Source organism: Kryptolebias marmoratus, linkage group LG10, assembly GCF_001649575.2.
Source record: "Kryptolebias marmoratus isolate JLee-2015 linkage group LG10, ASM164957v2, whole genome shotgun sequence".
In the NCBI taxonomy this organism is placed as follows: domain Eukaryota; kingdom Metazoa; phylum Chordata; class Actinopteri; order Cyprinodontiformes; family Rivulidae; genus Kryptolebias; species Kryptolebias marmoratus.
Genome location: NC_051439.1, coordinates 13,522,889 through 13,550,664, shown reverse-complemented (window position 1 = coordinate 13,550,664; position 27,776 = coordinate 13,522,889). Strand labels below are relative to the sequence as shown.

The window sequence follows — 27,776 nt, the reverse complement described above, 5'->3', positions numbered from 1 at the left end:
TGGTGGTCAGCTGTAAACATTTATTATAAAAAGAATGGCTCCGTGCTGCTCTGCTGTTTGCTTAGAGCTCTGTTTGATAATTAAAGGCAAGTTTTCATACATGAGAATTTTCATTTCTGTCTCTGAAGTCAAGGTGGCCAGAAACAGTTTGTCAAACCAAACACCATTTGATCAGTTTGTATTCTTCTGAGGCACAGCGGCTCAAACTGACTGCAACAAAAGACGAGAGTCATCCCTCATTTCTTAATATTTTGCCTCTAAGCTAACAAGCAACATTTCTACAGGCTTTCTGAAGATCATTTTCTTTGGATACTGGCTGCTTTTTTTTTACAAAATTTCTATACAGTCTTCCCATTTTTACAATAAGTGGGTTAACACTGACCTAATTCAAACATATAAAGCTCCTAACTCAATGGGTAAACTAGTATTATCAACATAAATTTGATTTAAATATCAGTTAAATATATAAATAAAATTGTATCTTTGGGTGCTTAAGAGCAGCATGTCTCAATTTGGTACCGTTTCTTTAATTAAATTTGCAAAAAATACTGAATATAACACAGTTTGACGTCAAAACTGTTTTTCTACCAAAAAGTGTATTTTCAAAGAGCTATTATATCATATAAATCAAAAAGTGAATGAATATACTCAGATGATATTTCTCATTTGCTAAAGATACCGGTTTTAAAACTTACAACTTCTCTGATTTCTTTACATTTTAGAGGAAACACTTCCAAGCACAGGACATTTTTGTGACAAATAGGTTTTTGGGAATCACCTTGTAGGTGCAAAAGCGCAGCTGTATGATTGTCAAACTATGTTATCTTTACCATTCCTTATAAATGGAGCTAAAGAAATGAGAACAAATTGTGTTTCTGCAGCGAGCTGCAATTAGAGAAACAAAAGATACAATTTAAAATTTGTTCTTTGCTAAACTGTTTTTCATGTGCTGACACAAGACCAGCTCATTACTTTACTTAGCTGCTTATTATACCTGAATGATAAGTAAGAGTTAACTGGCTTAGCTGACAGAAAAAGGGGATTTATCTGAAAATGACCAGGTACTGGATGGAAAAATGAGGGGAAAATTTGCAAATGTTAATAAAAGAAACAATTAAGATCTTCAAAACTCCCAAGGATATATTGCTCAGGAAGACTTCAAAATATACCACAAAATAATTATGACTCCTTAGATGCAAAATACAAACAAATGAGGGGTAGCTAAAGACTTTTTGTTCAGTATTGTTATTCCCAGGACATTCTCGGTGTTCCATGGGAATCTTCCAGAATCCCCGAGTTTGTTTTCTGGCTTTAATGGAGTCTGTCTCTCTCCTTGAGCAGGTGAGTAATGGCTGATCGGATGGCCGGTGCCTGGGGGTCAGTGGGGTCCTTCTCCAAGTAGAGCCTAAAGTGCTGAATGCTGCAGGTCAGCAGGACGTCCAGACCGTAGCCCCGGTGACCTGAGCGGAGGAGCCGCTCACATGCCAGAGCCAGGTTCTTGTCCCAGTTCGGAGGGTAGTCTGAGTGGGCCCTCACGATCTCTTTATAAAGCTGCGGAGCAAACACACACAGAGAAATACAGTCATGAAGGTTTCAAAGTTAAAAGCTATCCAAACCAACCTGGGCTTACAGGGAATGTGCCCCCACTTGTCAAATAATAAATTAACAGATTTTTGGGAAAGCCGAGTTCAGACCTGAAGAATCAAGAAATCACTTAAATAGAGCTGTTATCCTTAAATGGAGGAAACATGGAACAGTGGTGAACCTCTCCAGGAGTGGCTGGCAGTCCAAAACGACTCCAAGAGGTAAAATAACCCAAAACATCTAAAGCTCTGCAGGCCTCGTCAGAGTTCATGATTCAACCACGTGAAAGAGACGAAGGGCAAAAACGGCATTCATGGGAGAACACCGCTGCCGAGCAAAAAACAACACGAAGGCTCGTCACACATTGGCTAAAAAAACGTCTTTATAATCCCCAAGACTAGGAAAATATTCTGTGGACTGACGACACACAAGTGGAACTTTCTGGAATGTGTGCGTCCCGTTACATCTAAAAATAACACTGCGTTTCAGAAAAAGCACATCATACCCACAGTCAAACACAGTGGTGGTAGTGTGATGGTCCGAGGCTGTTTTGGGGGCCGACTTGCTATAATTAGTGAAACTATGAATTCCGCTCTCTGGCAGAAAATCCTGAAGGAGACAACCAGCCATTGGTTGAGTGAAAGACTCATCACCGGTTATCGCTATTGACTGATTGCAGCTGTTGCCACCAAGGATGGCTCCAACTCTAGAGCCAGGTTGGTTTGGATAGCATTTCATCTCTTCATAAACAAAATTATCTTTAAAAAACCGCATTTTGTATTTTCTCAGGTTATCTTTGCCTAATAATAACATTCATTTGATGATCTGAAACATTTAAGTGCGACAAAAAAGCAAAAGTAGAAAAATAAATTGTAAGGAGACGAAGACAGTTTCACAGCACTGTATATCTGCCCTGTTATGGAGAACGATCTTATATTTAGGTGAGACTCACGGTGTAGGACAGCTCATAGAGGCGAGCTTTCCCTTCTGCCTGCATCCTCTCTGCCAGGTCAAACAGAAAGAAAGCCGTCTTCATCCTGCAACAAAAAGCACGCAGGCGCAGGGCTAAGTGCTGGATGGGTGAGCCGTGCAGATCCACACTCCCAGACGCACCACTCCCATGGAGTGATTTATGTAGATGCCGCCACCAAACAGAATGTACATGCAGATGCTCTACCACACAAGACTGGTTTATGGAGATGTTGTAGCAGGGCAGTGTGCATTGTGACGCAGCGTTTTTTTTTTTCAGGAAAGAAATCTCCTGTAAAAAAAAATGCTTACCTGGCTTGCCACATCTCCTCATTAGCCACACGCTCCCAAGATGCAGGAGGGAAACTGTTCAAGTGAGAAAAAAAAGAGCACATTTTTTTAAATCTAAAGCAGCTTCGGGCTAACTATAAATGATTATTTCTGTGAATATCCACTTGAGTCTGCAGGTTTTATTACACTGAAATGTAATGTTTGCTGCATAAACATTAAATGACTGCGCAACAATAGCAGCTAGCACATTAGACATGGAGTTAAACCCCATCTGCAAATTTTCCCCACTTTGTTGGCTCCAAACACTTGACCTCTTCTTCAAAAGAATATTTTAGCAAGGTTTCCCCGGCTAAATATTTGGCTCGTGGGCATCTGCGGACACGCTTGTCGTAAAGGGTGCGGGAAATAATGTCACAGTATTCAGCCGTGGATATCTGAGTGAAAGAAGGGCTGCTGGCGACGGCAACAGAATGCAGAGTTTAACTAATTCCAGTTTTGACACAGTTATTGACAAAAAAACGCAATAAGAAACTCATTATTTTTCATCTTCAGTCTCATTTCAAATGGCTGAGGGCCCGATGTCTTGCTCCGGTTGAATTCGCAAAGAGGTGGATGGCAGCCGAGTATAACCTTACAGCAGGAAGATCTGTGGAGTCTGAGGAGGCAGGACCACAGAGGGAAGGACAGCGAGTGGATTTATTATCACCCGCCGCCAAAAGGTGAAGGCGGATGATTGTGTTTTAGCCTGTAGCTTTTGTGTGACTGTGAGCAAAATAACAGACACAAAATTTGAATGAAACGTTCGAAAAATCTACAACTGACTGATGTTTTCCAATTCAATATGGCTGCCACAGCCTTACCCGGCATAAGAACTGATATAACTCAACCAGCTTTACAGATATTAAGGTAAAATTTGATGCCGTAGTAGCTTAGAGTCATTTACATCACATACTCTGAGAATGACACCTCACAGTATCACATAAAAAGTTATTTTCAAGACTAAGAAGATCTTAGTTTAAAACTCGGCGGCGGGCAAAATGCCATACACTTTGCTCCTTTTTAATCCCTGAAATAAATCTCTCACCTATAAAAAATAGCAATCTGTGTTTCTATAAATACCGGGCATCTACAATTTGAAGAAAGTGTGTACGACACAGAAACAAACACATCTATAGTAGACTAATGTGATGTAATATTTAAGGCTTGCAGAGAACCGTTCTGTTTGACTTGTGCACCTGTTGTGCGGCTCAGTCCAGTTGTAGATGTTTTGAGTGCGCTGAGCCCACTCTTCAGGGTGAAACTGCTTCTGAACAGGAACCAGGTAGTCGCACACGCCGAAGGGCCAACGAGAGAAACTACGCTCCCAGCTTGGGTCTCCATCAGACAGCCCTATGCAGGCAAACACATCCTTTCTGCAAAAAGAAGAGAAAAAAAAACGATGATTAACGTTAAGAAACATCATGCAAACAAACATCTCCTCACATCCCAGCACCTTCTGATGTCTCTGTGTTGCTCAGTGACTGTGAGGGTTAATCCCACAGGTCAGTGTTGCCCCACAGAGAGACAACCAAGTTGGCCTGGCAAACACTGCCCCCTGGTGGGCTCGGCATTAATGAAATACAATCCAGTTTCTGGGTCTCGGCTCCTCCTGGGGGAGCTGACATGAGAACAGGGAGCAGCAGCGAGTCCGCCAGAGACTGTTTAACCAAATCAAGTAGATTAAGTCGACTTCTGTAGTTCATCAAACTCTTTTGTGGCCTCAACAGTTCTGTGGGCTTATCTTCTCCCTGCACTCACCGCTGCGTGGACCATCCCACTGATCTCTGCCTCATTAGATCACCCACTTGTTCATTCATCCCAGTTCAATCTCTCCTATTCTCCATTTAACATCTTTCTGTTTAGCTGTTCAGACACATCCCTTTATGCCCTCCCTGTTCACGCCACGTTTTCTCAGACACTCACTGGGCGTTGTGGGACAGAAATTGCTCGAGATTGAAGGTTTTCTTTTCCTCAGAGTGGACCACGTCCCACCGGCGGCTGGGAAAGCGGACCCCAGGGAGATGCTGAGCCAGCTTGGACACATACCAAGAATATGTCATCATCTAGTCAGAAAAAAGAGAACCAATAACTCTGTTTATTTATTTTTAATTCATAATTGCAGAAGAATTCATTGAAAACTTAAAGTTTACTATTTTAGTAACATTTAGTGTGTATTATAAAGCTTTCTTTAAGCATTTGGCTTTAACCTTGAAAGAAAAAAAATATATGTGGTCAGAAATACATGTATAACAGAAGGCCTTGAAGGAATCCATGTCACCCATTGCCTAACATGACAGAGTTTTAAGCTAAAATCATCTTAGAGTTGCAGTTGTTTTGGAAATAACATTATGCACAGTCTCATGCAATACTGTGAATATGTCCTGCTCCAAGTATGTGTTGTGAATGACCCTCAGCTACCACCACATAAAAATTTAACTTAATATCTGTAAAATTGTCTGAGTTATAGCCTGTTTTGTGCTGGATGCTGTTGATTAGCTGTGGTGGCCATCTTGAATTAAATTGACTCCAAAGCTTAATCAGTTGTAGATGTACATCCAGTGACCACGTCCTGAAAATTTTATTAAAATACATGTAGAGGTTCACGAGATAATTTGCAAACAGACAGCGTTGACTCAGAATAGGTAATGACCAAGTTTTAAACAAAGATCTTGTGAGATCTGTTAGCGCTCAGAATATATGTTGGGGATTGGTCTTAGCTATTACCACAGCAGATTTTAGGTCAGTATCTGTATAACTGACTGAGTATAGCTCTTTTTGTGATATTAAAAGTCAGTCGGCCGTGGCAGCCATCTTGAATGGGATTGACTCCCAAAGTGAATTAGTTGTAGATGTACATCCAATAATTTCTTTTTGCAAGTTTCATTAAAATTTGTCTTGTGGTTCATGAGATATTTTGCTAACAAATAGACAGACATACAACCTGCATTTCATTCAATAATTCAAAATGCCTCCTTTTGATTCTTTGATTTATATTAATGTATTCAATAAAAGACTTATTGGAACAGTGACGTAGAGACAATAAAAATGGTGGCTCTGACCTCTTGGTCGACCAGGCGGATATCAGCCCTCATGCCTTGGCAGTAGTGTAAGTAACGCAGAGAGTTTCCTGGCAGGTCTCCTCTGGTCAGGATCAGAGAGTCATTAGGGACGGAGGCCAGGAGCTCCCTGCCGAACTTCTCCACCACGTTGTTCCTGCTCTGGTCACACTCCCTGAAATCATCACACAGTCAAACTGTAAAACCACAGAAACACTCGTTGTTTTCAACAAACAGCTGAGTGCTTCTTTAGCCCTGCGTAGAGGTCCGTGTGTGATGTATACAGCTATAAGCCTGATTTTAAGGGTAAGATGCCAGTGCCCCCACCCACCCAGCTCCTCTCTGGCTGCCTATCTAATCATGGGGAGGCAGGTGTGATTGGTCTGACAGCGTGCTCTCCCCTTGATCAAAGGCACCCGGTGATGGCTGCCTGGCACTCCACGCTGCTGTAATCTGCCTTCTCGGACAGCTACCATCTCAGACTGAGCTCTACGAGTGGAATCTATGTGCTAACCATGCCGCCATTTAGCCCTTACCGTGAGGCGGGCAGAGAGAAACCTGACGTGTGGAGTTCAGACTGGAGCGCAGGAGAAACAAATCAGGTGGACTCAGGGAAAATGAACACATGGAGGGTTTTAGATAGAACCAAAAAAAGGGGGGGGGGGGTTCATTTTAGCTCAACTTTAAAGAGCAGAACACAACTTCATTCGTTACTCATTTGGGTTCGATGTAATTTCTGCAGCAGGAGTCCTGTAAAACTCACAGATAAATGCTAAAAGATTGTGTAGAATCTGAAAAGCCTGCCACAAAAACACCATTACAGCCTGGAATGACTAATAGCCCGTGGAAGTGAAACACAATGCAGCTACATTAATTATGTCCACTGTGATCAAAATCTTTGCTGTTGTAAAATGAGTTCTGTAATTGTCTGCAAATGTGAACGTTACAAAGATGAGTTTAAGTCTCAGCCCTAACAAAATAAGAGCATTTAAATACAAACTTACAAGAATGGAAATAGACTTGAAGCAGAACAATGAGAAGTTCTGAACGCTGACTCTGCTTTACTGCATTGCTCCGTTGATTTACTTGCAATGCAGTTCTCTCACATGAACAACATATTAAATCTTAAAAACTAAAAGTCAGCATTTTAATTTCCCAGATACGGCTTAATTTGATCCACTCTGTTACTTCAGACTCAGTGAAAAAAAGAATACAGCAGAAATAAACTGCTCACTTATTACAGAGCATTATTATACTGCATGTTATCGTAAACGTTCAACAAAAGCAGGTTTTTTTTCTTGTAACTTAGCGTATTGCTCACCTGTGATTGGTGCGCACCATATGGGCCAGAAGACCTAAAGTGAAGACCCAGCCGGTGGTCTTCCACAGCCCTCCACGTCCCAGCTTCCTCTCCAGCTCGGTGTGTGCGCGACTCAAGCCGAGGCCAGCCAGCACACACACCGCTGCATCGCTCTGCAGCCAGAAACGCTCAACCTGCACAAAGTATATCACTATAGTTTTATTTAGGAAGATGTGTCATTAGAAATTGGACATATTTTAATTTTCAGAAAGAAAACAACAACAAAAACTAAGCCATGGATTCCTTAAAGGAATGCATTTTGCTGCCTTTCATGTCAGAGTTTCAGACTAAGATTATATTATGTTGAGAAATGCAGCCGTTATGGTCAAACCTTGAAAATAACCTTATGCACGATCATACTCTCAGAATGTGTGCGAATGACTCTGACCTATTACCATGCCAAATTTTATCTCAGTATCTGTAAAATTAACTGAATTATATCCATTTGTGTGGTTTCTAAGGTCAGTTGCCTGTGGAGGCCATCCTGGATTGGGTTGACTCCAAAAATTGATCAGTTTTTGAAGTATATCCAGTGATTATTTACTAAAAGTTTCATTAAAATATGTCCAGGTGGTTCATGAGATAATATGCAAACAGACACACAGGGTTGACAGGGTTGTCAAGCAATGCAGATTACTCAGAGCCTGAGCTTTAAAAAGGTTTCAGCTACAAAGTTGAGCTCAACATCTGTAATTTTGACTGAGTTATAGAAATATTTTACTAACAGACAAATGCATAATTTTGTCTTCTGGTGGCAGGCAATGACTAACCACTTTGGTGACGCTGAAGAGAGGGTTAGGTGTTGTTACTCACCACCCCGAGCAGTAAAGGTTTGCTAATGTCCAGGTTGGCCCTCCAAGCAAAAAACAGAGAATAGAGCAGCAGCATGGCAGCCAACAGCCGGGACACTGAGCTGCACGTCCTGCAAGAACAAGACCGCTTATTATTCAGCTTTCAAACACTGAGCTTATTTCATCCACATATAGTCAATATTTCAGCACTACTGACATCTCCATATATTCAGTGTGATGCATTACGTTGCCTGTTTACTTGTTAAAAATATTGCTGTAAAAATATTAGAGCGGGGTTTGAGATCCCAGTCTGCAGCAAACTAAGAGGTGCATGATTGATTTTTTAATGCGGACTGAGTCACAATGAGCTGATGCCAGCCGCTGAATCACAAACTCATTACAGCACAGCTGTAAAACGTTCTTATAGACTAGAGAGAAAACATGTCGACCTCGTGGCAACAACAAATCATCGTGTGAACACGGGGAGGAGCTGCCAGGTTCACGGCCTCCATCAGCTGGCCTCATAAACTATAGTTTTAAAACAAGTAATGCAGGTTTTTGAGTAATGATATATATTTTTTTAAAAAAACAGCTTTTATTGTTTCCACACTGTGTGAATTAGCATTTGCATGGCTTCCCTTTGGCACTCAGTGGATTGACCTTGTTGTTTTTCATCCGTGTGTGGATGTAGTTTATTAAAGTGCTCCTCAGGAGAGAAAGGGGTGGAGGGGAAGCTGGTGCCCTGCAGAGCTCCAGGGCAGCACCAGGCTTTATCAGCACCACCCCACAGACCCCAGCAAAGCCACCACTGTAATGAATTACTGGATCACACTTCCACATACAAACACACACAAACATGTTGTGTGTTTTGTTTTTTTTTTTTTGAAAATCCAAACCAAACATCAACCCCTCTTGATCTGAATGCGGAGCGTCGTGACAGCTTGACAGCTAGGTGCCTCGGTGTTGTTTTGTGTTTTCTTTTCCCGGGATCAGCGTTTTGTCAGTGGTTTTGTTCGCCGCCTTTCACTTCGGGGAGGATTAGATTTTGGGGTTGAAGTGGCTGCTGAGATGTGCGTGACAGAGTTTTGTGTGCTCGCGCGCTGGCATCTTACTCATCCTACCTGTCCCGCGAGGAGAGGAGAAGGCCGATTCCTGCCAGAACCAAAACAGGAGGAGAAAGTTCTGCCAGGCAGTGGTCCAGCTGAGCCCTGCACAAACAGACACACATGTGCGCACATAATGTACGACGAACATCAAAGAGGAGCTCAATTACCCTTCATGATGCTGAACTCAAGGACAGCAATTACCAAATGCTCTCCATCCCCTATCAAAACAAACTCCTTGGACTCCTTCTTTCAGTGGGATTGACAGATACGAATGACTGTGTCATCCACCCCCAGCAGCCCCGTCCTCTCCTCACAGCGCCTGTCATTCACAAAGCGCTTGCTCAGAGCGGAGAGATAGTTTCCTGCCTCTTCCTTAATACCTATCTCTATTTGACAGCTTATTGAGTCTCTATATCTCCCAATGTACACTATGTGTGTGTGTGTGAGTGTGTGTCAGCTTCTCCGGCGGGTTTTATGTCTCCAGAGCAACATGCCTGTCATGTTCGCCTCTCTTCTCTATTTTGAAGGTGTGCTTGTCCGTCAAGCAGCGGGGGTGATGGGAAGGGGTGGGTGCCTGGCAGAGGGGGGTCTGGTGGCGGGGGTTCTTAAGATCCATCCCAGCCATCCCATCAGTTGGAGAAAGATACCAGCAGTGGGGTGACTGCGGCGGCGGCGGTAGTGGAGAGCAATGGAGGGAATTCTTTGGTGAGTGAGGGGAAAGAGGGGGTGGCAGAATGGAAAAATACAATTTCTCCAGCTCTGTTGCAGTGTCTGTCATCACAGCTTGTCACGCTTAAACACCAGAGCTGAGTGATCAGTTCAAAGTGCTGCAGAAACAGAACACAGCGATTTGGCCCTCTAAGCAGGTTCAGTTCTTCTCATATGGTGGGGGGGGGAGTGGAACGAGAAGAACAAAAGCTGCTGGGAAAGCGACAGGACACAGAAATGACTCCTGGCTCACAGAGAAGATTGGCGTGTCTGTAGTTAAACCTGTGTAAACCACCAGAGAAAGCAGCTGGACCTCCATCTCCAGACCCAAAAAGTGCTCTGACTGTGCCTGAGTCGAATCCCCTCGGTCTTCTGCACCAAAGTCAAATATACGGAGAACTTTAACTTTGTAAAAGACAATCAGCCAGGTTGGAGCAGAAAATTAATGATTGCATTTTCTATAGATAGTTAGAGTCACATAGCAGTAAAATAAATTAGGAAATAAATATATTGTTTGACTGCTGATAAAAAAAACAAAAAACATGTCATTTTGTTTCTTTGTTATATATCAATATTGTTATATTATTATCATCATATACAATGACCTACTGCTCAGTTGATATATTTTTACCTCAAATCAGAATTACTGGCACCCCTAAACTGTAGTTACTGTTGGTCAAACTAGATTAATCATTTAGAAAATAATAATAATCTATATATTCTAGATATCTTTACCAGTGTATAATTCCTGTATCTATTAGGTTCTCTTAAAGAAATTTATGGTGAAATGGTGAAATTTAATATAATATAAACAAAATGTGCACTCTACATAATATATTTGACTTCAGAGCCTCTGGGATCGACAGCAGCATCTAAAGGTTTCTTGTAGTGATCCAAAAACTTCCTGAAAGTTCCTGTTAGTGGAATTTGTGAATTCAAATTTGCAGAACTGTAACAGAACATTTGTTCCTTAAAGTCAGAATTCATTGGTGGATGATTTAGGTGTTTCTGTTTCTTATCAGGCATTCTTTGGTCAAACCTGAAACCAGGTTTTTTTCTCTGTAAAAGCGATGCTTCGAACTGAAACGTTTTGGTATTCTTCTGATTTCATCATTCCTCTCACAGCTTCAGTGTCTGTGGTGCCAGGGTTGGTAAATCAGAACCAAAATGTAATTAAACTTAGGACACGTTAAAGCTGATCATTGCAAAGTCATGATGACCGGTCAAAAAAAAAAAAAGCAATACATAACTTAAGAAACAAAATCTGCACTTTTCTCATGCCAATGATTAATTAAAAATCTGTATTTCTTCTTTGCACCATATCTAGAAAATGTTTTTACTGTTTTCTGTCATTTTGAAGTCTTCAAACCTTGTAATGTTTGTTAATTTCACATCTGTAAACATTTTAAAGTTTCACATTGCGTATAAATTACTTAAAAAGTTCATACACTTAGAAACCACTTCTACTTAGGATCTTAAATGTGAACCATATATAAAAAAAATCAAACTCACTGTAACATTTTGCTCAGACTCACAGAGGCCTCTGTTTTTGCCTGCAAAACAACAAAAAAAAATTAAAAACTTCATATAAATTCATCTAAATAAACAAATATAAATATACAGAGGCAGCCTGCACATACTAGACTGAACGTGCCGTACTCGGCTCTCAGCAGGTGGGTCAGCAGACCTGACAGGACGGTCTGGTCCCCCCAGCTCCAGCGGGCAGTGTTGAGGTAGGATGAGATGGGCAGGTAAATGTACGGCAGGAAACCAGCGAGAAAACACAACCCCAGAGACACAAGGCCGAGAAACGAGAGCTCCTGTTGAAATCGCAAAGCAAAGGACACTCTCTGGGTTATTCTGCTCTCCAAAATAGATGTTCAGTAACTTGTTATCATCTATTTTACCTACTCATACTCTGAGAACATTCTGTAATAACCTTTTTAAAGCAGTTGACTGGAAAAGCTGCTTTTAGGTCCTTCAACTTTGATAAATTGTTTACATTTAAACTTTTTGGGAGTATTCAGAGATATATAAAAGCCTAAAGGCTTACCTTTAGAGCATAAAGTTGGTACAGGACCCAGGGAATGATGATCACCACATACAGAACCAGGGTGTGCTGGTTACACAGCCCCAAGCCACAACATAACGCTCCCCAATGTGCAATCTGAAAGTGACAGTCACAAACGTGCACCACGGTGAGTTTCCCCATCTGAGAGGAAAGCTCCGTGCAGGAAGACGTCTTGTTACCTTCCTCCTCTGTGTGGAGCTTTCAGCACAGTGAAAACCGGCGGTCAGGAAAAAGAGAAGACCAACAAAGAGGTTGTTGAGGGTGAAGACCTCGGCCACCATCGCCCACTGCCAGCTCAGCCTGGAAACAGCAAACAGCCCTGCAGCCAAGACTGCACCGGGTCCAGGACCCGTTAACCTGAAGGAGGAGAAGAAGAGGGGCGGATTATTATTAATAATATTAATATTAGTAATACAAAACATGACTTTGGAAAGATCTATGCCTTTAAGGGTTGCTTTAACGTTCACACCATCACAATAAAATGAAGAGGCATAAACATTTTTTAACTAATGACAGCACTATATTTAAGTTTAAAAACAACATAATATTAGTAACATTACTAAATTTATGACAAGATTCTTAAGACTCTAAAACTGGAGTCAATACAGTTCAAAGATATTGAGCTAAACTTTGATGTGGTAGTAGCTGAGAGTCATTCACAACACATGCTCTGAGGGTGAGATCGGTATTTTCAAGGTTTGACCCAAACGGCTACAACGCTGTTATATCTCAAAATGAGATGAGCTTAGTCTAAAACTCTGGGATGAAAGGCGGCGGGCAATATACATTCCCTTAGGCAATACTTGGTTTGTGATTTGTAGCACAAATTATTTTTTCAACCACCACAAAGTTGTCTTCAAAAGCGAAAACTCATCTGAGAGGACAGGGACGTTTTATCTTTTAAGAGAAATCCAACTTTTGCAGTTTAGTTAGATCCAAAATCATCTTTGCCTAAAGGAGTATATTTCATAATGTGAGACTTTCTGGTCCATTTTTAAGGGTTACAAAACTTCCCTTGCTTTTTGCAATTTGTTTTATTTGCACTGCAACGATAGAAGAAATTTAAAACAACCGAGTCAGCACTATCACAGAACATAAAAATATTTAAGCCAAAAAAAAAAAAAAAATGCAGCTACTTCCTTCAGAATAATTTTGGAACCCAATATAATCTTCATTCTGCCCGAGTTTCTTCTTGGACAAGACCTTGAAAAACACTCTCGGTGATTTGGGGTAATTCACATATCATGAGAGCTTGGTGGTTCCACAGTGGCACAGATAGCACTTTATCCTCAGCGTCTTAAATATAATGTGTGCACCAAAGGTTTTTTTCCCCTCTCCTCCTCTCCTGTACTGTTTCCATCTCCTTTGCGGTAATTGAAGCAAACTTGGGGATAATCTGTCATACGCTAAGACCCACCACTTACTAAAAACGAGAGACAGAGGGCGGGGGGGTGGGGTGGGGGGTTGTAGAGAGGAATGATGGTAAGAGAAAAACAGTGCAGAAAAGTGAGACAGCGTGCGGGATGTAGGATGAAATGCAGAAATTGAAAGAAAAAAAGTTTGTAAAGAGAGAAAGGAAAAAAGAGAAAAGGAAAGAAAAAAAAAAAGCAACCCCAGTCCCCAGCATGCTGGCTCTGAAATATGAGCAGGCTCGACAATTAGGGAAGTCAGGCAGTATGGCCCTTTCCACCATTGTGTGGAGTGGCTTAGAGTCCTCATCAGCCTATCAGCTAACTGACAGGCAGAGAGCTGCTCTATTCAGCACCGCAGATACAAGCTGCAGGCCAAACGGCTGCCAGGTCCCTTATGACCCCACAATCCCTTGCCGGTGACAGCTTCAAGCTCCATAGCAAATTAGGCGCTCTCACATTACAATCGCAGAAGACAGATTCCATTAACGGTATCTGAAATTGAGTAGAGAGCAGGCCCGTTATCAGACCTGACTCATAAGCACCGCCATTAATCACAAGGCATGATACCATTTATACATTTCCAGCTCTCTGCCTGCCGCTGTGATAGTCAGCCACAAAAGGCCTGATGAGACTTAGGCTAGGGGAACAATGGAGCTTTCTGAGGAAAGCGCGGTAAATCAGGAAAAAAAAGGAAAGGGAGAGCGAGAGAAGGGTAGAAGAAAAAAAAAAACTCAAGCCTGCTGACTACTTCCCATTTTTTCCTTGGGTTTTCTCTCTCCCACCCTTTTTTTCCCCTCTCTCAGTGTTCTCTGTAAGGCGGTGAATGAGGCTGTACAGTATATGTGAGAGTGTGTGCACTTAAATGAGGGGGTGGGGCGTCGAGCAGAGGGTCTTAATAAGAGATAGCAGCGCCTTTCTTGCTGCACCGCTCCAGGAATTAGTTGTAACTTGCAGTTAAGATGAAGGAGGGTGGCTGTGTTAGGGAGGGGAGCAGATGGGGACTTTTGTTAGGGTGCAGAGACCTCCCGCACCCATAATTTTACCTCACTGCATGACAATTAACCCATGGCTCATACACTTAGCAGGGGGGCTAGTTTGGGGGTAGGACAGGGTGCTGAACAGTCACAAGGGGTCCAGCAATGTGGTTATTACACAAAGTGCGCTTCTGAAGCTTGTCTGATAGCCACATTTTCAAAGACACTCTCTCTCTCTCTCACACACACACACATACACACACTCCTGGTTCTTTCTTCTCTCTGAGCGCCTGACAAATCTCTCTGTTAGAGCATGTCAGTCACTGAGAGCCCAGCCATGTGTGGACAGAGCAGCCTGTAAATGACCTGTCTGTCTGCCTGCACGGGACCACCTGGGTCCCAGTCAGCCTCTCCACAGCTCATTCTCCAGGCTGGCTGGAGAAACAGCAGGACACACTCTGACACCCGTGTGGCCGTGTTCCCCGTTATCACGACTCAATGCCGAGCAGGATGCCGTGCCGCTGTGCTGCAACGCTGTGGCTCGGTGACAACGGGCTGCTTGAGACGTCTCGCAGGAGAATGACACGGCTGACAGCAAAACTATTCTACCCCGAACCGCTCTGCCCTGCCAAAATGCCTGCGTCATCACTTGGGTAATTAACCGAATGACAAATATTAAAGCTTGGAATAAGGCTTGGAAAAATATAAGCGATTTAAAAGGTAAATTAGCCCAACGTAAAACAACTGATTCAACCAAAACCTTTACAACAAATAAATGAAATGAAGAAGAAAGATCAAATAAATGTATTACATAGATTAAAGGCCTGACATTGATGCCAAGAGTTAATTTAAAAATTTTAAGCAAAGCTCTTGAGTGACATGTAGCCCTCAGAGTATGTGTGGTGAATAACTCTCAGCTACAGCTACGTCAGATTTCAGCACAATATCTGTAATATTAACTGAATTAGAGCTGTTTTTGTTTTTTCTAAGGTCAGTTGGCTGTGAGAGATTTAATTTAATCAGTTTTAGAGGTATATCCAATGGTTGTTTTCTGAAAGTTTAATAGTAGTGGTTCATGACCTAGTTTGCTAACAGACAGACAGAGTTGACTCCAAATAAATGATGGCAAAATTTTAAACAAACTTCTTGTGCAATCGTGTTCAGTCTCAGCTACTACCACACCAAATTGTAGGTCAGCATCTGTAAAATTGACTGAGTTAGAGACATTTTTGTGTTTCTAAAGGTGAGGTGGCTGTGGCAGCCATCTTGAACAGGGTTGACTCCAAACATTAATCAGTTTTAGGCGCATATAAAAATAATTACTTTCAGCAAGTTTCATAAAAATTGATCCATTGGTTCATGAGATACTTTGCTAACGGACAGACTCAGGTAAAAACATTATAGTTCCCTTTCGCCTCTTGGTGGCGAGCGATAATAAAAAGGCACTCAGTCCTCTTCAAGGACACAACTAAATCTGTGTATATTCAGTTTGAACCTGCCTGGTTTACCCGCTCAGCTCGGTTCTCCAACGTGTGCCGGACCGATGCCAGCGTCAGTCTGAGCTAAATAACAGCACACAAAAAGCCAACAGCAGCTCTCTGTGCTGAACGAGGCTTTACAATGGAGCTAGCCGAGGGAGCCGCTGTCGCACGCCACCCAGGGGAGCAGACAATACCACAGCTGTGCTGCTGCAGATCAGAGCTGCTCTCTAACTCGGTGCTGGTTCGGGGGCCAGCGCTGGAAAGGAATCACACATTCCTGAAGAGGGTAGAAAGCCCGAGCGAGGAGGAGGAGGAGGAGGAGGCCTGCTCAGGCCGAGGCGGAGGTTTCCAGCTGGCCCTCGCTCACACCCCCCAGGCTCCCCCTCTGGCCAGGACACCAGCCAGGGTACTTAGCAGCTATTATACGAGGGGTAAGTGTCTGATGTACTGCTTTGAAGTTTCAAAGCCAAGCAGAAATTGATATACAAACATAAAAATGATAATGCATGTCAGGAAATCAAACACCGAACCAAACCCTACAAAGGGTCAGCTCCTTGATATACAGCTTTGACTGAGCAGCGTGACTAAATGGCTAATTGTTTCATGAATATATAATCTTTGCACTCAACCAGTTCAATTTTCTCATCAAAAATGAGTCGAAACAGCTGCATAAAATGTATTTTTGCAAAAGAAATGCCCAAAATAAAAATTATAGAAATAACTGTATGTATGCTGAAAATACATTAGGATCGGAGACAACACCTATTTATTTTAGCTTATTATCTAGTGGATCCCTGTGATGCTGTGCTGAAAAGTATGAAATCAAACATACAAAAAGGTTATCATGAATATATCAAATAGTGCAGTTTGAAATAGTTTACTCCATTAGTTTTCTGGATATACTGATACAAAATTCTGAAATGCAGGTACACACTCAATGTAAACAAAGCACTTTTATCTGGATACTTTACACAAAAAAATCTAAGTGTAAATACGTAACAATACATCAGAATTGTTGTTCAATGCTTGTTGATTATGTCTTCACCATCAACAAACGATCATAACCAATTTCAAAATTATTATGAATTATTCAACTCTGATTCTTTTTTATAACTAACTTTTTATATTTGGACATTTCAGCCAATTACCAATCCAGGCACTTCCCTGCCTCATTCAGTGTGCAGATATGAGGCTGTCTGTTTCCACTCAGAGGAAATAAGCATTTTTAAAAAAAGAAGAAAAAAAAAAAAAAGGGTCCCGGGCTCTGCTGCTCAGACGCCCCTCCTTCCAGGAGAGCGCTCCTGTGCTACAAGTGCGTGTAAAATTAATCACCACAATTGTGCTCAAACAATACAGTCACTGACATGACAATTTCTCCTAGAATGTCATCCTAATCTCCACCCCCCCCACACACACACAAATTACAGGAAGAGGGAAAAAAAAAACAATTTACACAACCCCCTCTATGTTTATGCAAGCCCCTGAATGCCATTTTTATTGCCGCTTTCTCCAACAAAGTCATTAGGCACAGACCAGTGATACATAAATGTTGCTGTATAGATTCCATTAACTAATTCTGGGTGAATTGTAATTGCCGAGTCTGATCTGTCTCTGTGGCTGGTGCCTTATTAAGACTGCCTGTGGTGGGTGAGGAATGTAATATTGACGTCCGAGACAGACACAATCTCAGGCCCACGGGCGAAAGGAATATTAAACTGGTACTGCATTCTGCTGTCTATCTATCCCTCCTCCCCCCACTCTTCCTCTCTATCCCCATCCCGTAGTCAGTAATGAGGAAATAACATCTTCATTAGACATCTGTTTAACTGTATTAGAGGATGAGTCCTGGGGGAACCATTGGTCATGCTGGGGATGAGGAGAGTAAAGGGGCTCTGTTGGACTACAATGTGACGCCTGAGATACTGGAGAAAAAAAAGGAACAAAAGGACAAAACAAACTTAAAAAACGTGACAAATGAAGGCTGGGTGACTTTGCTGAAATTTGCTGAAGAAGCTGAAACTGAGTTGTTTAAGCTAAACCAAGCAGAGCACTTGTTAAAAGCTAAAAGTAGCAAAACGATAGCCGGAAGCTAAAAGTTGTAAAAGGCTAGCTAGAAATGAAAAGTAGCAAAAAGCAACAACAAAGACAACAAAAACAGAGCAAATATGCAGGAGCAGATTTCAAAGTGATCGATATTTCTGGAGAGATGTCAATATATTTCTAAGCGGAATTTTATTTAAAATAAAGTTAAATAGTTTGAAACTCTGAACCACCATCTCCTGAATCAGCTGAACTTTTTATATCCTGTAGAAATGGCTAAAACAGCTAAAAGTACGCAGAAGTAGTTGGAGTCCAAAAAAATCAAGGAAAAGTAAAAAAACAAGAAAACAATAGTGTGAATAAGCTTCCACACTATTGTTTTCCGCAGCTCTCTGTTGCTTCTTGAGATGAAGATTTTATTACAGCAGATGTGAGAAGGAAGGGTGGCTCCGTCGCCTGCAGGGAGAGGCGTGAACAAAATAATTCTATTCAGTTGCTTCTGGGGGGACGAAACCACACAAGCGGTGGCAAAAACAGCCACTCGCTGCTCCTTGCGTGACCCCGACAGGATACACCTTCCTCCTGTGGAAAAAACAAGCCACCTGAGCGAGGAAACAATGCGCCATCGTGACCATATGGTGAAGATCCTTATAAGGAGCTGGAGGTGCAGCAAAAAGCAGGGGATGGCGGCGTGCCCACCCTCCTGTCCGCTGAGGTATCAGCTGTCCCACATGGGCCAGCTCTTGGCAAAGAAATCTCTCACAGGTGTGCATGTTTCTGTCACCAGAGAAAAGTGAAGCTTCCGGGGCCCTGTTATGCAATCATGTGATCAAACCAAAAGTGCTGATCACTGCGAGGCTGCCTTTTCTTTTCCTGATGCGATGGCTGTCAGCACTCTTAATGCGTCTGCTCCTGGTTTCTCGGGATAAGCTCGGAAACGGAGAGAGATTCCTCTCAGGTAGCAGAGATTCTGAGCAGCTTTAGCAGATAAACTGTGAAATGAGAGAGAGCAGAATATGGAGCTGTCTGGATTATCCAGCTATGATGGGTGCATTCCTCCAGAATCTCACGGCTGAGACCTGTGGCACTTCAACGAGCCAAACATTCCTTTCCATGAACCTCCGAGTGCAATCAATAGTGATTATCATTACGTCCGGCATCCTCAAAGGCTTGTCAGGCCACGGTGTGAAAACAGAAAAAGACATGCAATTTGGCCATCAAACCGCATGATCGAGCCAAGAGAACTGTAATTGACAAATCAAAGGAAAGGCTGAAATGCTACGTTTAAACTTATGCAAGAGAGAGAGAAGTGGCTTCCGAGCCTATCAACTTACATTCCCCTACATTAAACACGGCAATCTGGCCGACTAATTTAAACTGATACATCAAAGGCTCGCCATGTTGGGCATATTCCAGATGAATTTCAAGGTCTTACAATTTATCATTTGGGCAAAAACTGCCTACAAGCACCCCATATTAACTTCAGTTTATATTTCCATCTGAAAATAATCAAGCAACACAAATATTTAATTATGAAGGGGAATATTTCTGAGCACGTGCAGAACTGCAAAAGCCACAAAAACGATAAAAAAAAATAACATCTCAGAACTTAATAAAGAGTTCCTTCAAGGAATGGTAGGCTTTTCATGCCAGTGTTTTAGACTAAGATCATCTGATGCTGAAAATGACAGAGTTGTAGTTATTTTGGACAAATCATAAAAATAAATATTGTGAGATTTTGTGTGATCTGTCATTGCTTAGAGTATGTTTTGTCACATGCCAAATTTCACCTCAATATCTGTAAACATGGCTGCGTTATCGCCATTTTTGTTTTTTCTAAGGTCAGTCGGCTGAAGCAGCCATCTCAATATGGGTTGAGTCCAAAGATTTAATCCTGAAGGTTTGATTAAAATCCATTCAGTGGTTCATGAGATATTTTGCTAACATACATAGTTAACTCCGACAGTTAATGGTAAGATTTTAAAAACAGATCTTAAGCAATCGTTCAGAGTATGTGTTCGTAATGACTCAACTACTACCACAGCAACTTTTAGCTTAATATCTGAAAAAGGGACTGAGTTATAGGGTTGACTTCTAGCCCTTTTTGTGCCTGCTGAAGTCACCTAGCTGCAGCAGCCATCTTGAATCGGGTTAATTCCAAAAGTTAATAAGGTATAGATGACAACTAAATCATTACTTTTTGAAGGTAGATCCACATCCTCACAGCTTGTCTAGAAGTAAGGGCCTAAACAAATATTAGCTCAACTTTTTTATGCTTTGTTCCCAAACTGAAAACACAAATTATAGATTCATATTTTAGTTTATGTGGTTTAACTGTGTGCTCTGGCTCATGTCCTGGAGCTCTTCACAATGACCGTTTATGTGACTATTATCTACAAGTGGGTTTAAATCTTCAGAGATTACAACAAGGCTAAAGTTAACAGGCACACAGGGGGGCCAAACATCACCCAGACAGGAAATAAAGAAATGTCTGGCTAAGAGCTGAGATCAATCCTCCGAATGATTACTTGCCTATTAAGTGGAATAGAACCAGAGTGACAGTAGGGATGAAAAATCCAAAATCAAAAGAAAGTTTGACATTCCTTCTTTTAATAAAATGTTTTAAATTTTTCTTCTTTTCTGGTCTTGTTCTGAGTTAGAGCTGGGAGTTTTGATCCACTTCTATGGACAGGAAGATGTTTCTGCCTCTTCTCTGCTCTGGTTACTCCACAAACATCTACATGTTAATGAGTTACCGCTGCTTCAGTTTGGGTCATTTCTTTTTTTTAAATTGGTTGTTGTTTGCCCCTCTCAACTCACACTAACTATTAACCATCAGCATTTGGTCTACCTGCACCCCAGTTGGCTTACTTTGGGTAAATACCCACAATCCTTCACTCTTCTCAGGCTGATATTGACACAAGTGGATACCACACCCCAGACCTGAAGTAGAGTAGATGAAGGCAGGATCTGATACCTCAGACTCACCAAGAGATCAACCCTGTGTCTTCAGTCTCATATTTATGTCCTACTCTGATCACACAGATTGTAGAACCAGCACATCTAGCATCACACACAACTCTATTTAAATTTCCCTTCCTGACAAAATTACAGCAGGAAGAAATTACATCATCCTTTACAATTTCTATTGTAGACTTATTAAACTAAACAATTAGAATGTGGCTAAAACTGTCCTTGTATGCCTAAACTCAGACAAAAAGGGCAAATGTTCACACTAAGTTACCACCAACAGCGCAATGTGGAAAATGACAAAAATCAGTGAAAGGGTGAGGTAAGGTATTCCACCGACCATCTGAGATAAACACACAGACAAAGCATGAATGCATAAAATACTCCTTACATGGTGGGGTCAGCAGCGGGGGGAGACCGCAGGGTGGTGGATGGTAATGCAGAGACCATGAACTGTGTTCACCACCGAGTGAGGGGTGAGAGGGAGGAGCTGAGGCAGTGATCCTGTTCCTCTCAGACCCAGGAGGCGAGAAGGGAGGGGAGATTAGAAATCGTGCCATGTCAGGATTGGGAGCATGCTGGGCAGCAGGGGGGCAGGAGAACAGGGACATCAGGGCGGGGGGCTGCGGGGCACGATAATTGTGATATACATACACATACACGCCCGCTCGCGACGGGTGGCTGATGGGTAAATAGGCAGGGAAGGACGGTGGGAGGGAGGAGAGTGGCTGGGTTCTGCTCCTGAATACTGAACAGAGGATCAGGGACACCACTGCCTGTCAGTCAGGACCTAAAAATATAACTCTCTGTTACAGACAGAATCAAGATGCAAAAACTAACAAGGGGGATGTTTAAAAACCTGTCTCTCTCAAAAATGTCTTCCTCCATTAGCTCGCTTCCTTGTATATATATGTATTTAAAACTAACACGTTCCCTCTGATGTTAAAACATCTCTTTAACTCCTAAAATATTTTCTTTGGAGTTTCTGTCCCTGTAAAACCTTGTAAAAACAGAATAATCCACAAATAAGAAGGGCTTTTTGCTCAAAAAATTCACCTTAATGGTGGGAAAGAAGGAGAAAAGAATTTGAATATAGTGTAAATGGGACAAAAGAAGCATATATTTTCTTACCTGCAGACAGTTATGCAGAGGCAACCACAAGCTGCAGCTCCCAGAAGGCTGCTCATCAGGTTCACACTGTGGGCTGGTGAGAGGGAGGCCAGTAAACACATGGACAAGCGAGCCAGTAGGGTGAAGAGTGGATATCCTGGAGGATGAGCCACCTACAAACACACTGGCAAGTCAGTCCCAGCTCCAGAAATGCAACTCGAGATGTATTTGCATATACATTCACAGCAATAAAGCAGGTATTGCTTCCATAAGTTTGTGTTTAAGATGACAACATACTGCAGAGGTGAAAGAGTACACGTTAGTTACTAGACAGTATACATTCTAGTACAACCTCAGTTCTGAAAAAGATGGGGCATTATGTTAAATGTAAATTGAAAACAGAATGCAATGATTTTCAAATATTAGAAACCTACATTTTATTCACAATGGAACACAGTAAACATATCAAATATTTAAGCTATGGAATGGTACCAATTTTAGGAAAAATCAAGTTAATTTTGAATTTGATGACTGCACCACAACCCAATAACAGCTGAGAAGGGAGCAACTACAGGCTGAAAAAGTAAGTGGATGCTCGTGATCTTCAGGCCGTCAGGCAGCACTGCATTAAAAACAGGTCTGATTCTGTTCTGAATATCACTGCATGAACTCAGGAACACTTCCACAAATGACTGTATGTAAACACAGTTCATCATGTCATCTATAAATACTGGTTAAAGCTCTATCATGCAAAGAACTCAAATGCAAACACCATCCAGAAATGCTGCAAACAGGTAAACGGTCATTTAACATAGACTGAGGCAAAGTAGAATATGTTTTGTGGTCAGACGAATTGAAATTAAAAATATTTTTTGGAAATCATGTTCTCCTTACTAGAACAGTCCACAGTTCAAAATCTTGCCTCTCTGATGATATGGGGGTGTATAACTACATTCTGCACCATCAATGCAAACAAGTTTTAGAACAACACATGGTCCCATCAAGCAAAGAAGCCGACAACGAAGACCAAGGACTGTTGAGCAGCTAGAATTCTACACCAGACAAGAATAAAACAATATTCTCTCCAGAACCTCTAGCAGCTGCTCTCCTCAGGTCCTATATGTTTACAGATTGCTGTTAAAAGAAGAGGGGATGGTTCACAGTGGGAAACATGGACTCATCCCCACTTTGTTGGGATGTGTTGCTGCTATCAAATTTGAAAATGACTTGATTTAAAAAAATATAATTTCTTGGTTTAAACAATTGGTATGTGTACTATGCTCCATTGTGAATAAAATATGGGCTTATGAGATTTAAAATACATTGAATTCAGTTTTTATTTACAACTGAATAAGGGTTGTAGAAGCTAGTGGTGGCATGATAATATATATCACTAGCCACAGAAATTGAGAAAAGTCAGACACATCTAGTATTATATTTCTGCAAGCTGTTTTTTTTTTTTTTACATCCCTCCTATCTGTTTCTTTCGTCCTCTTCTCACTTCTCTTCCTCTGGCCTCTTCCCAAGGACAATGCAGCTCCCTAGAGCCCAAGGCAAAGCACGTGGTGCTCACCAGCCTCAGTCCCCAAACCACCTCAGAGCCGCGGTCGCTCTCGCCTGGGGGATCTCAGCAATCACAGCAATTAGCCGTTAAGTCTCCTCCAACCCAGATAAGGGCTCAGTCATTAAACACAGGCTCATTCCCTGGTACTGATAACATGAGCTGCACAGACAGAAGGAAAGGGGGAGCTCTTCAAATGAGCACAGAGCTGAAAGGTGAAGGAGTGAGTGGCTCACCGGTCACCTTAAACACGTCAAAGTCTCCATACAGAAATACAAAACAAACAGTTTAAAGGGGAGGAGATGTTGGAAAATGAACATGAAAACGAGATAAAAAGAGGGTAGAAGAGAAGAGGTAAATAACAGCATATTAGAAAATTCAGCTGATAACTTGTCAACTCTAAGACAGGTAGGTAACTCAATTTGAAATGTTTAAAAGGATAGGCAGTGCAGCTGAAGGACAGCTGAGGGATGAAGGCCACATGGAGCAAAGGCAGGCAGAACTCTGGAGCTCTGGGGATCAGAAAGGGGGGCCAGCAGCCTGGGGCAAAGGGATGGCCTGCGAGGCCCTGGGGGAGGCCTGAGAGGCAGACAGGCAGGCCACACGGACTGCAGCACTAACTGCAGGATTACTGGCATAGTGACACCGACACAGCCTCCCTAAAAGGATCACAGCGGCGTAATAAACTTTATTAAATAATAAAACTTATTATAACTGTTAACCCGATTTAGTTCATTCTTTGCGGCTTACACACATACACAAAAAAGAGGGGTGGATATAATAAGCCTTATACCGTACATAAGGCAAAGCCTACAAAAGCCATCGCCTTACCATTGACTTTAATTGGATTTGAAAAACGGGTTGCAAATTATAGCATTTTCTACTTGCAACTTAGTAAAATAAGTGTATAGAAAAGAAGGGGGAAAACCTGTGGACTGAAAGTAAATTAATCTGCTTTCTGCCCATGCTTAATTAAACTTCCTTAATGCTTATAAGAGTTAATGAGTGAATTGATTAAACAATACAGCTAATACTCACCCCCAGCTCACATGCAGTGGTGATCAGCTCTCCTGTGGAAGGGAATAGGGAAGGAAATTAATGTAAACCCAATAATTATTATTAAGAGACAAGTCTGCTCCCAAAGTTTTCCCAAATCAAATACTTGCACTGGGGTTTTGCATTAATTTGCCAGGATCAAAACCTGCAAATCTTCCCAGTGTGACATTTCCTAAGCGGCACGCTCATTCTCTTCATCTTTCACTTCTCCCATGATGCCTCCCTCCCCTTCCCCGGCACATACACACAGATATAAACACACACAAACCGTGAGACTGCCTCTCCAACGCTCTGTCACACAAAGACACACATATGCTGATCTGAGAATAATGCTTCCACTCCCATCCTCCCCATGCATCAGGGTCCTTTCCTTCCCTCTTTCTTCTGCTGTTCTGTGAGCCTCTCTGCAGCTCCCACACTCCCAGTGTCTTAGTGTCTCCTTTAGTCCGTTGGGCACAAACAGAAAAGGCTACGTTGGTGACAGACACAGAATGAGGTAAGCTGTAAAAATAAGAGCCGGCTGCACAATTTTCTGACAAGCTCTGTGTGAGGCGCGGCACAAAGTGAAAAGAAAACCCCTAAAAGCTATTTGAGGAAGCTTTAATGTATCTGGGCACAAACCCATTTGTGCCAGAATACACCCAGAGCGTTTCAAATTATACTGATTTCTCACCCAATGTTTGCATCTCCCACTCATGGAAATTGAAATTTGGTTCAGATTAAATGACATTGATAAATGCTGGGGATCAGAACAGCTCCCTCTACTGGTGCTAAACGGGTAGTCTTGTCCTTTTCAAGTACATCTAGTGAAAAGGTTGTTTTGTTGAGCTAATTACTTATAGGACGTGTAGGGTTTCCTGTAAATGAAGACAAATGAATAATAAAAAGGAATAAAGATCCACATGTCTTTTTTTTCAAAAAATGTACAAGTTAAAAGGTCAAGGTTTTATGTCACACTCGTTCTTGACAATTAAAATGTTAAAAACAGCCTCAGCTGGTTATTTTAAACCTAAGCAGCTGTAAGTTTTTACATAACAAAAATAAACAACATGGTCCACAGCATACAACCATTATAGCACGGAATGGCTGAATTTCAGATGGCGCTGTCTGCCTCACATATTCTGCAACCTTGCCGATACAGTGAATTACGATGCCTAAAATTCTGCCACACGAGGAGCCCAAACTCTTATCAGTCTAATGGACCATGAAGTCAGAACTCCTCCACCTGCACAGCTTAAATGTTTTCACAGCTCCATTTCACCTGGCATGAGCCGCCAGCTAAATGCCATCATTCTACATCACACTTTCTCATCCTTCATCAGTTTCTCAATTTCACTCATTTTCCCTCAGTAGTGGCACACTTTTACCCCATTCAGCACAGAAACTAGGACTAAGCCAAAACATTCATTCAGTGCCACAGAGATGCAGTTCTGCAGCCCCAGTACTAAAAAGGGAAAATATTGACTCTACGGGGAAGCAGCATGGATGCCAAGAGTCTTTGTGATTGTGGAGCATGGGCACCCACATCAGTCTTCCCATAATCCCCGTCATTTCCACACTTCACATTCCTAGACAACAGCGTACCCGCAGGGCTGCGCTCAAGCCTCTCCAGGGCACATCACACCTAAAGAGATTAGGACACAGAGACGGAGACCTGGAGAATTCAGATGGGTGTTCAGCTGGCACTATCGGAGCGGGCATCCTGCACCGTCCCTAAACACTGTGGAGAGAGGGCTGACCAGTTTTTTTTTCCAAAGACCCCGCTAGACAGCAGCACAACCAACGGGGCTACTCAGCGCTCCAATTGCCTGCTCTCTCCTCAGCTTGTTTGTATCTGGTCGAGTCTTTCTTTTTTTTTTTTACACTTTCATTCTGCAAAATGCATTTGCTTTTTACGCTTGAACGCCTGAGCTGTGCAAACTTAACAAGCAGAGCCTTCATGTCATCAAGTCCATTTACAAGTCTGTAACCTTATCACCTCTAAAAGAATTTGTGCAAGGCAGTCCCTCATAACCTGCATTTTACAAATGTTAGACAACACAAGGTCTTGTGTAAAATGTACTGAAATAACCTCATATGAAGAAGTGAAAACTGATACAGAAACATGCCATAATGTATTTTAAAAATAAACAAGCCAACAAAGCAATCTTACGCGGCTGTAAACAATCATTCATTAATTAAAATGGCAACCAAATAAGCCTCTATAAAAACAAAGTGAGCAAATGAAATTAGATCTTCTCTCTTCTCAAATATCATATTGTTATTAAATTTTACCTTTTCTTGCATCTTTCCTTCTATCACAAGAGAAAGAAAAATCCCAATAAAAACAACATAAACATAGAACTATAATAATACATTATATTTAGCTCTTTTAAAAATTATTAATAAACAAATATTCTCTTTATTATTGCAATCAATCATCCTTGTTTACAATAGCAGCCTGGCAAATGGCAAAACGTTTGGGGCATTTCAATTTGTTTATTCATTATGACTGAAAAATCTGCTACAAATGTAGATTTTGTATTTTATATTTTTATTTATTTATAAACGTATTGACTTTTGGGTCTGTTGGTAATGATTCCTAATAGGCATAGAAAGGTGCTGGACTGACTACTGATTACTGGCAAAAGTTATTTATTCATTGATTCATTCATTCAATCCTCTCCTCTGAATAAACGTACCAGCGTCTGCAGCACCACGGACAGCGCACACACAAGGTGCCATCTGATTGGCTGTCCGGCAACACAACAAAGTCATGTGACCCACCGAGCACTAGTTAGCCTGTTAGCACCAACCTGAGTCTCCGCCGGGGACAGTCCTCTGCACACAAGGCACATACAGCGCCGTAACGCAGGCGACGACAGTTCCAGTCAGTATCCAGCTTCCTCTGTGCTCAGCAAACATATCTGTATCGGTAAAATAAATAATAATAATAATAGTAATAAGAGATTCCAGTAAACTGCAGCTTAGCTAGCAAGCTAATGTTAGCATGCCATATCTACTGCTGTACACGTTAAAATTAAAACTATGAGCGATTTATGCCTTAAAACATTTGTTAGATAAAGCTGAGGTGACGTTATTGTTATATCAAGTAAAAGGCTTGCGGCTTTAGTTTTGTAAGCTGGAAATTTGGCTAACTTCATGCGTTTTGTTGCCAGGATGTAGCACTCGGATCCACGCTGCGGAGAAAATCTCGC

At 41.8% G+C, this 27,776-nt stretch overlaps 1 protein-coding gene across 2 annotated transcripts; it reads right to left on the bottom strand.

Moving 5' to 3' along the window:
* On the bottom strand, positions 1–27,776 carry tmem260 (transmembrane protein 260). Of its 2 annotated transcripts, XM_025004696.2 has the most exons (17): positions 27,718–27,776; positions 27,375–27,485; positions 24,562–24,593; positions 21,984–22,135; positions 12,155–12,332; positions 11,958–12,071; positions 11,545–11,724; positions 11,417–11,457; positions 9,212–9,298; positions 8,113–8,221; positions 7,261–7,433; positions 5,943–6,114; positions 4,807–4,946; positions 4,080–4,256; positions 2,866–2,919; positions 2,537–2,621; positions 1–1,551 (listed from the first exon to the last, which is right to left on the bottom strand). In XM_025004696.2, the coding sequence occupies exons 2-17, from the start codon at positions 27,481–27,483 to the stop codon at positions 1,312–1,314; spliced, it is 2,043 nt and encodes a 680-aa protein (XP_024860464.1). In that variant the 5' UTR covers positions 27,484–27,485; positions 27,718–27,776; the 3' UTR covers positions 1–1,311. The 2 variants fall into 2 exon arrangements, with proteins under 2 accessions (XP_024860464.1, XP_017266787.1); XM_017411298.3 differs by having other exon boundaries at positions 27,375–27,746.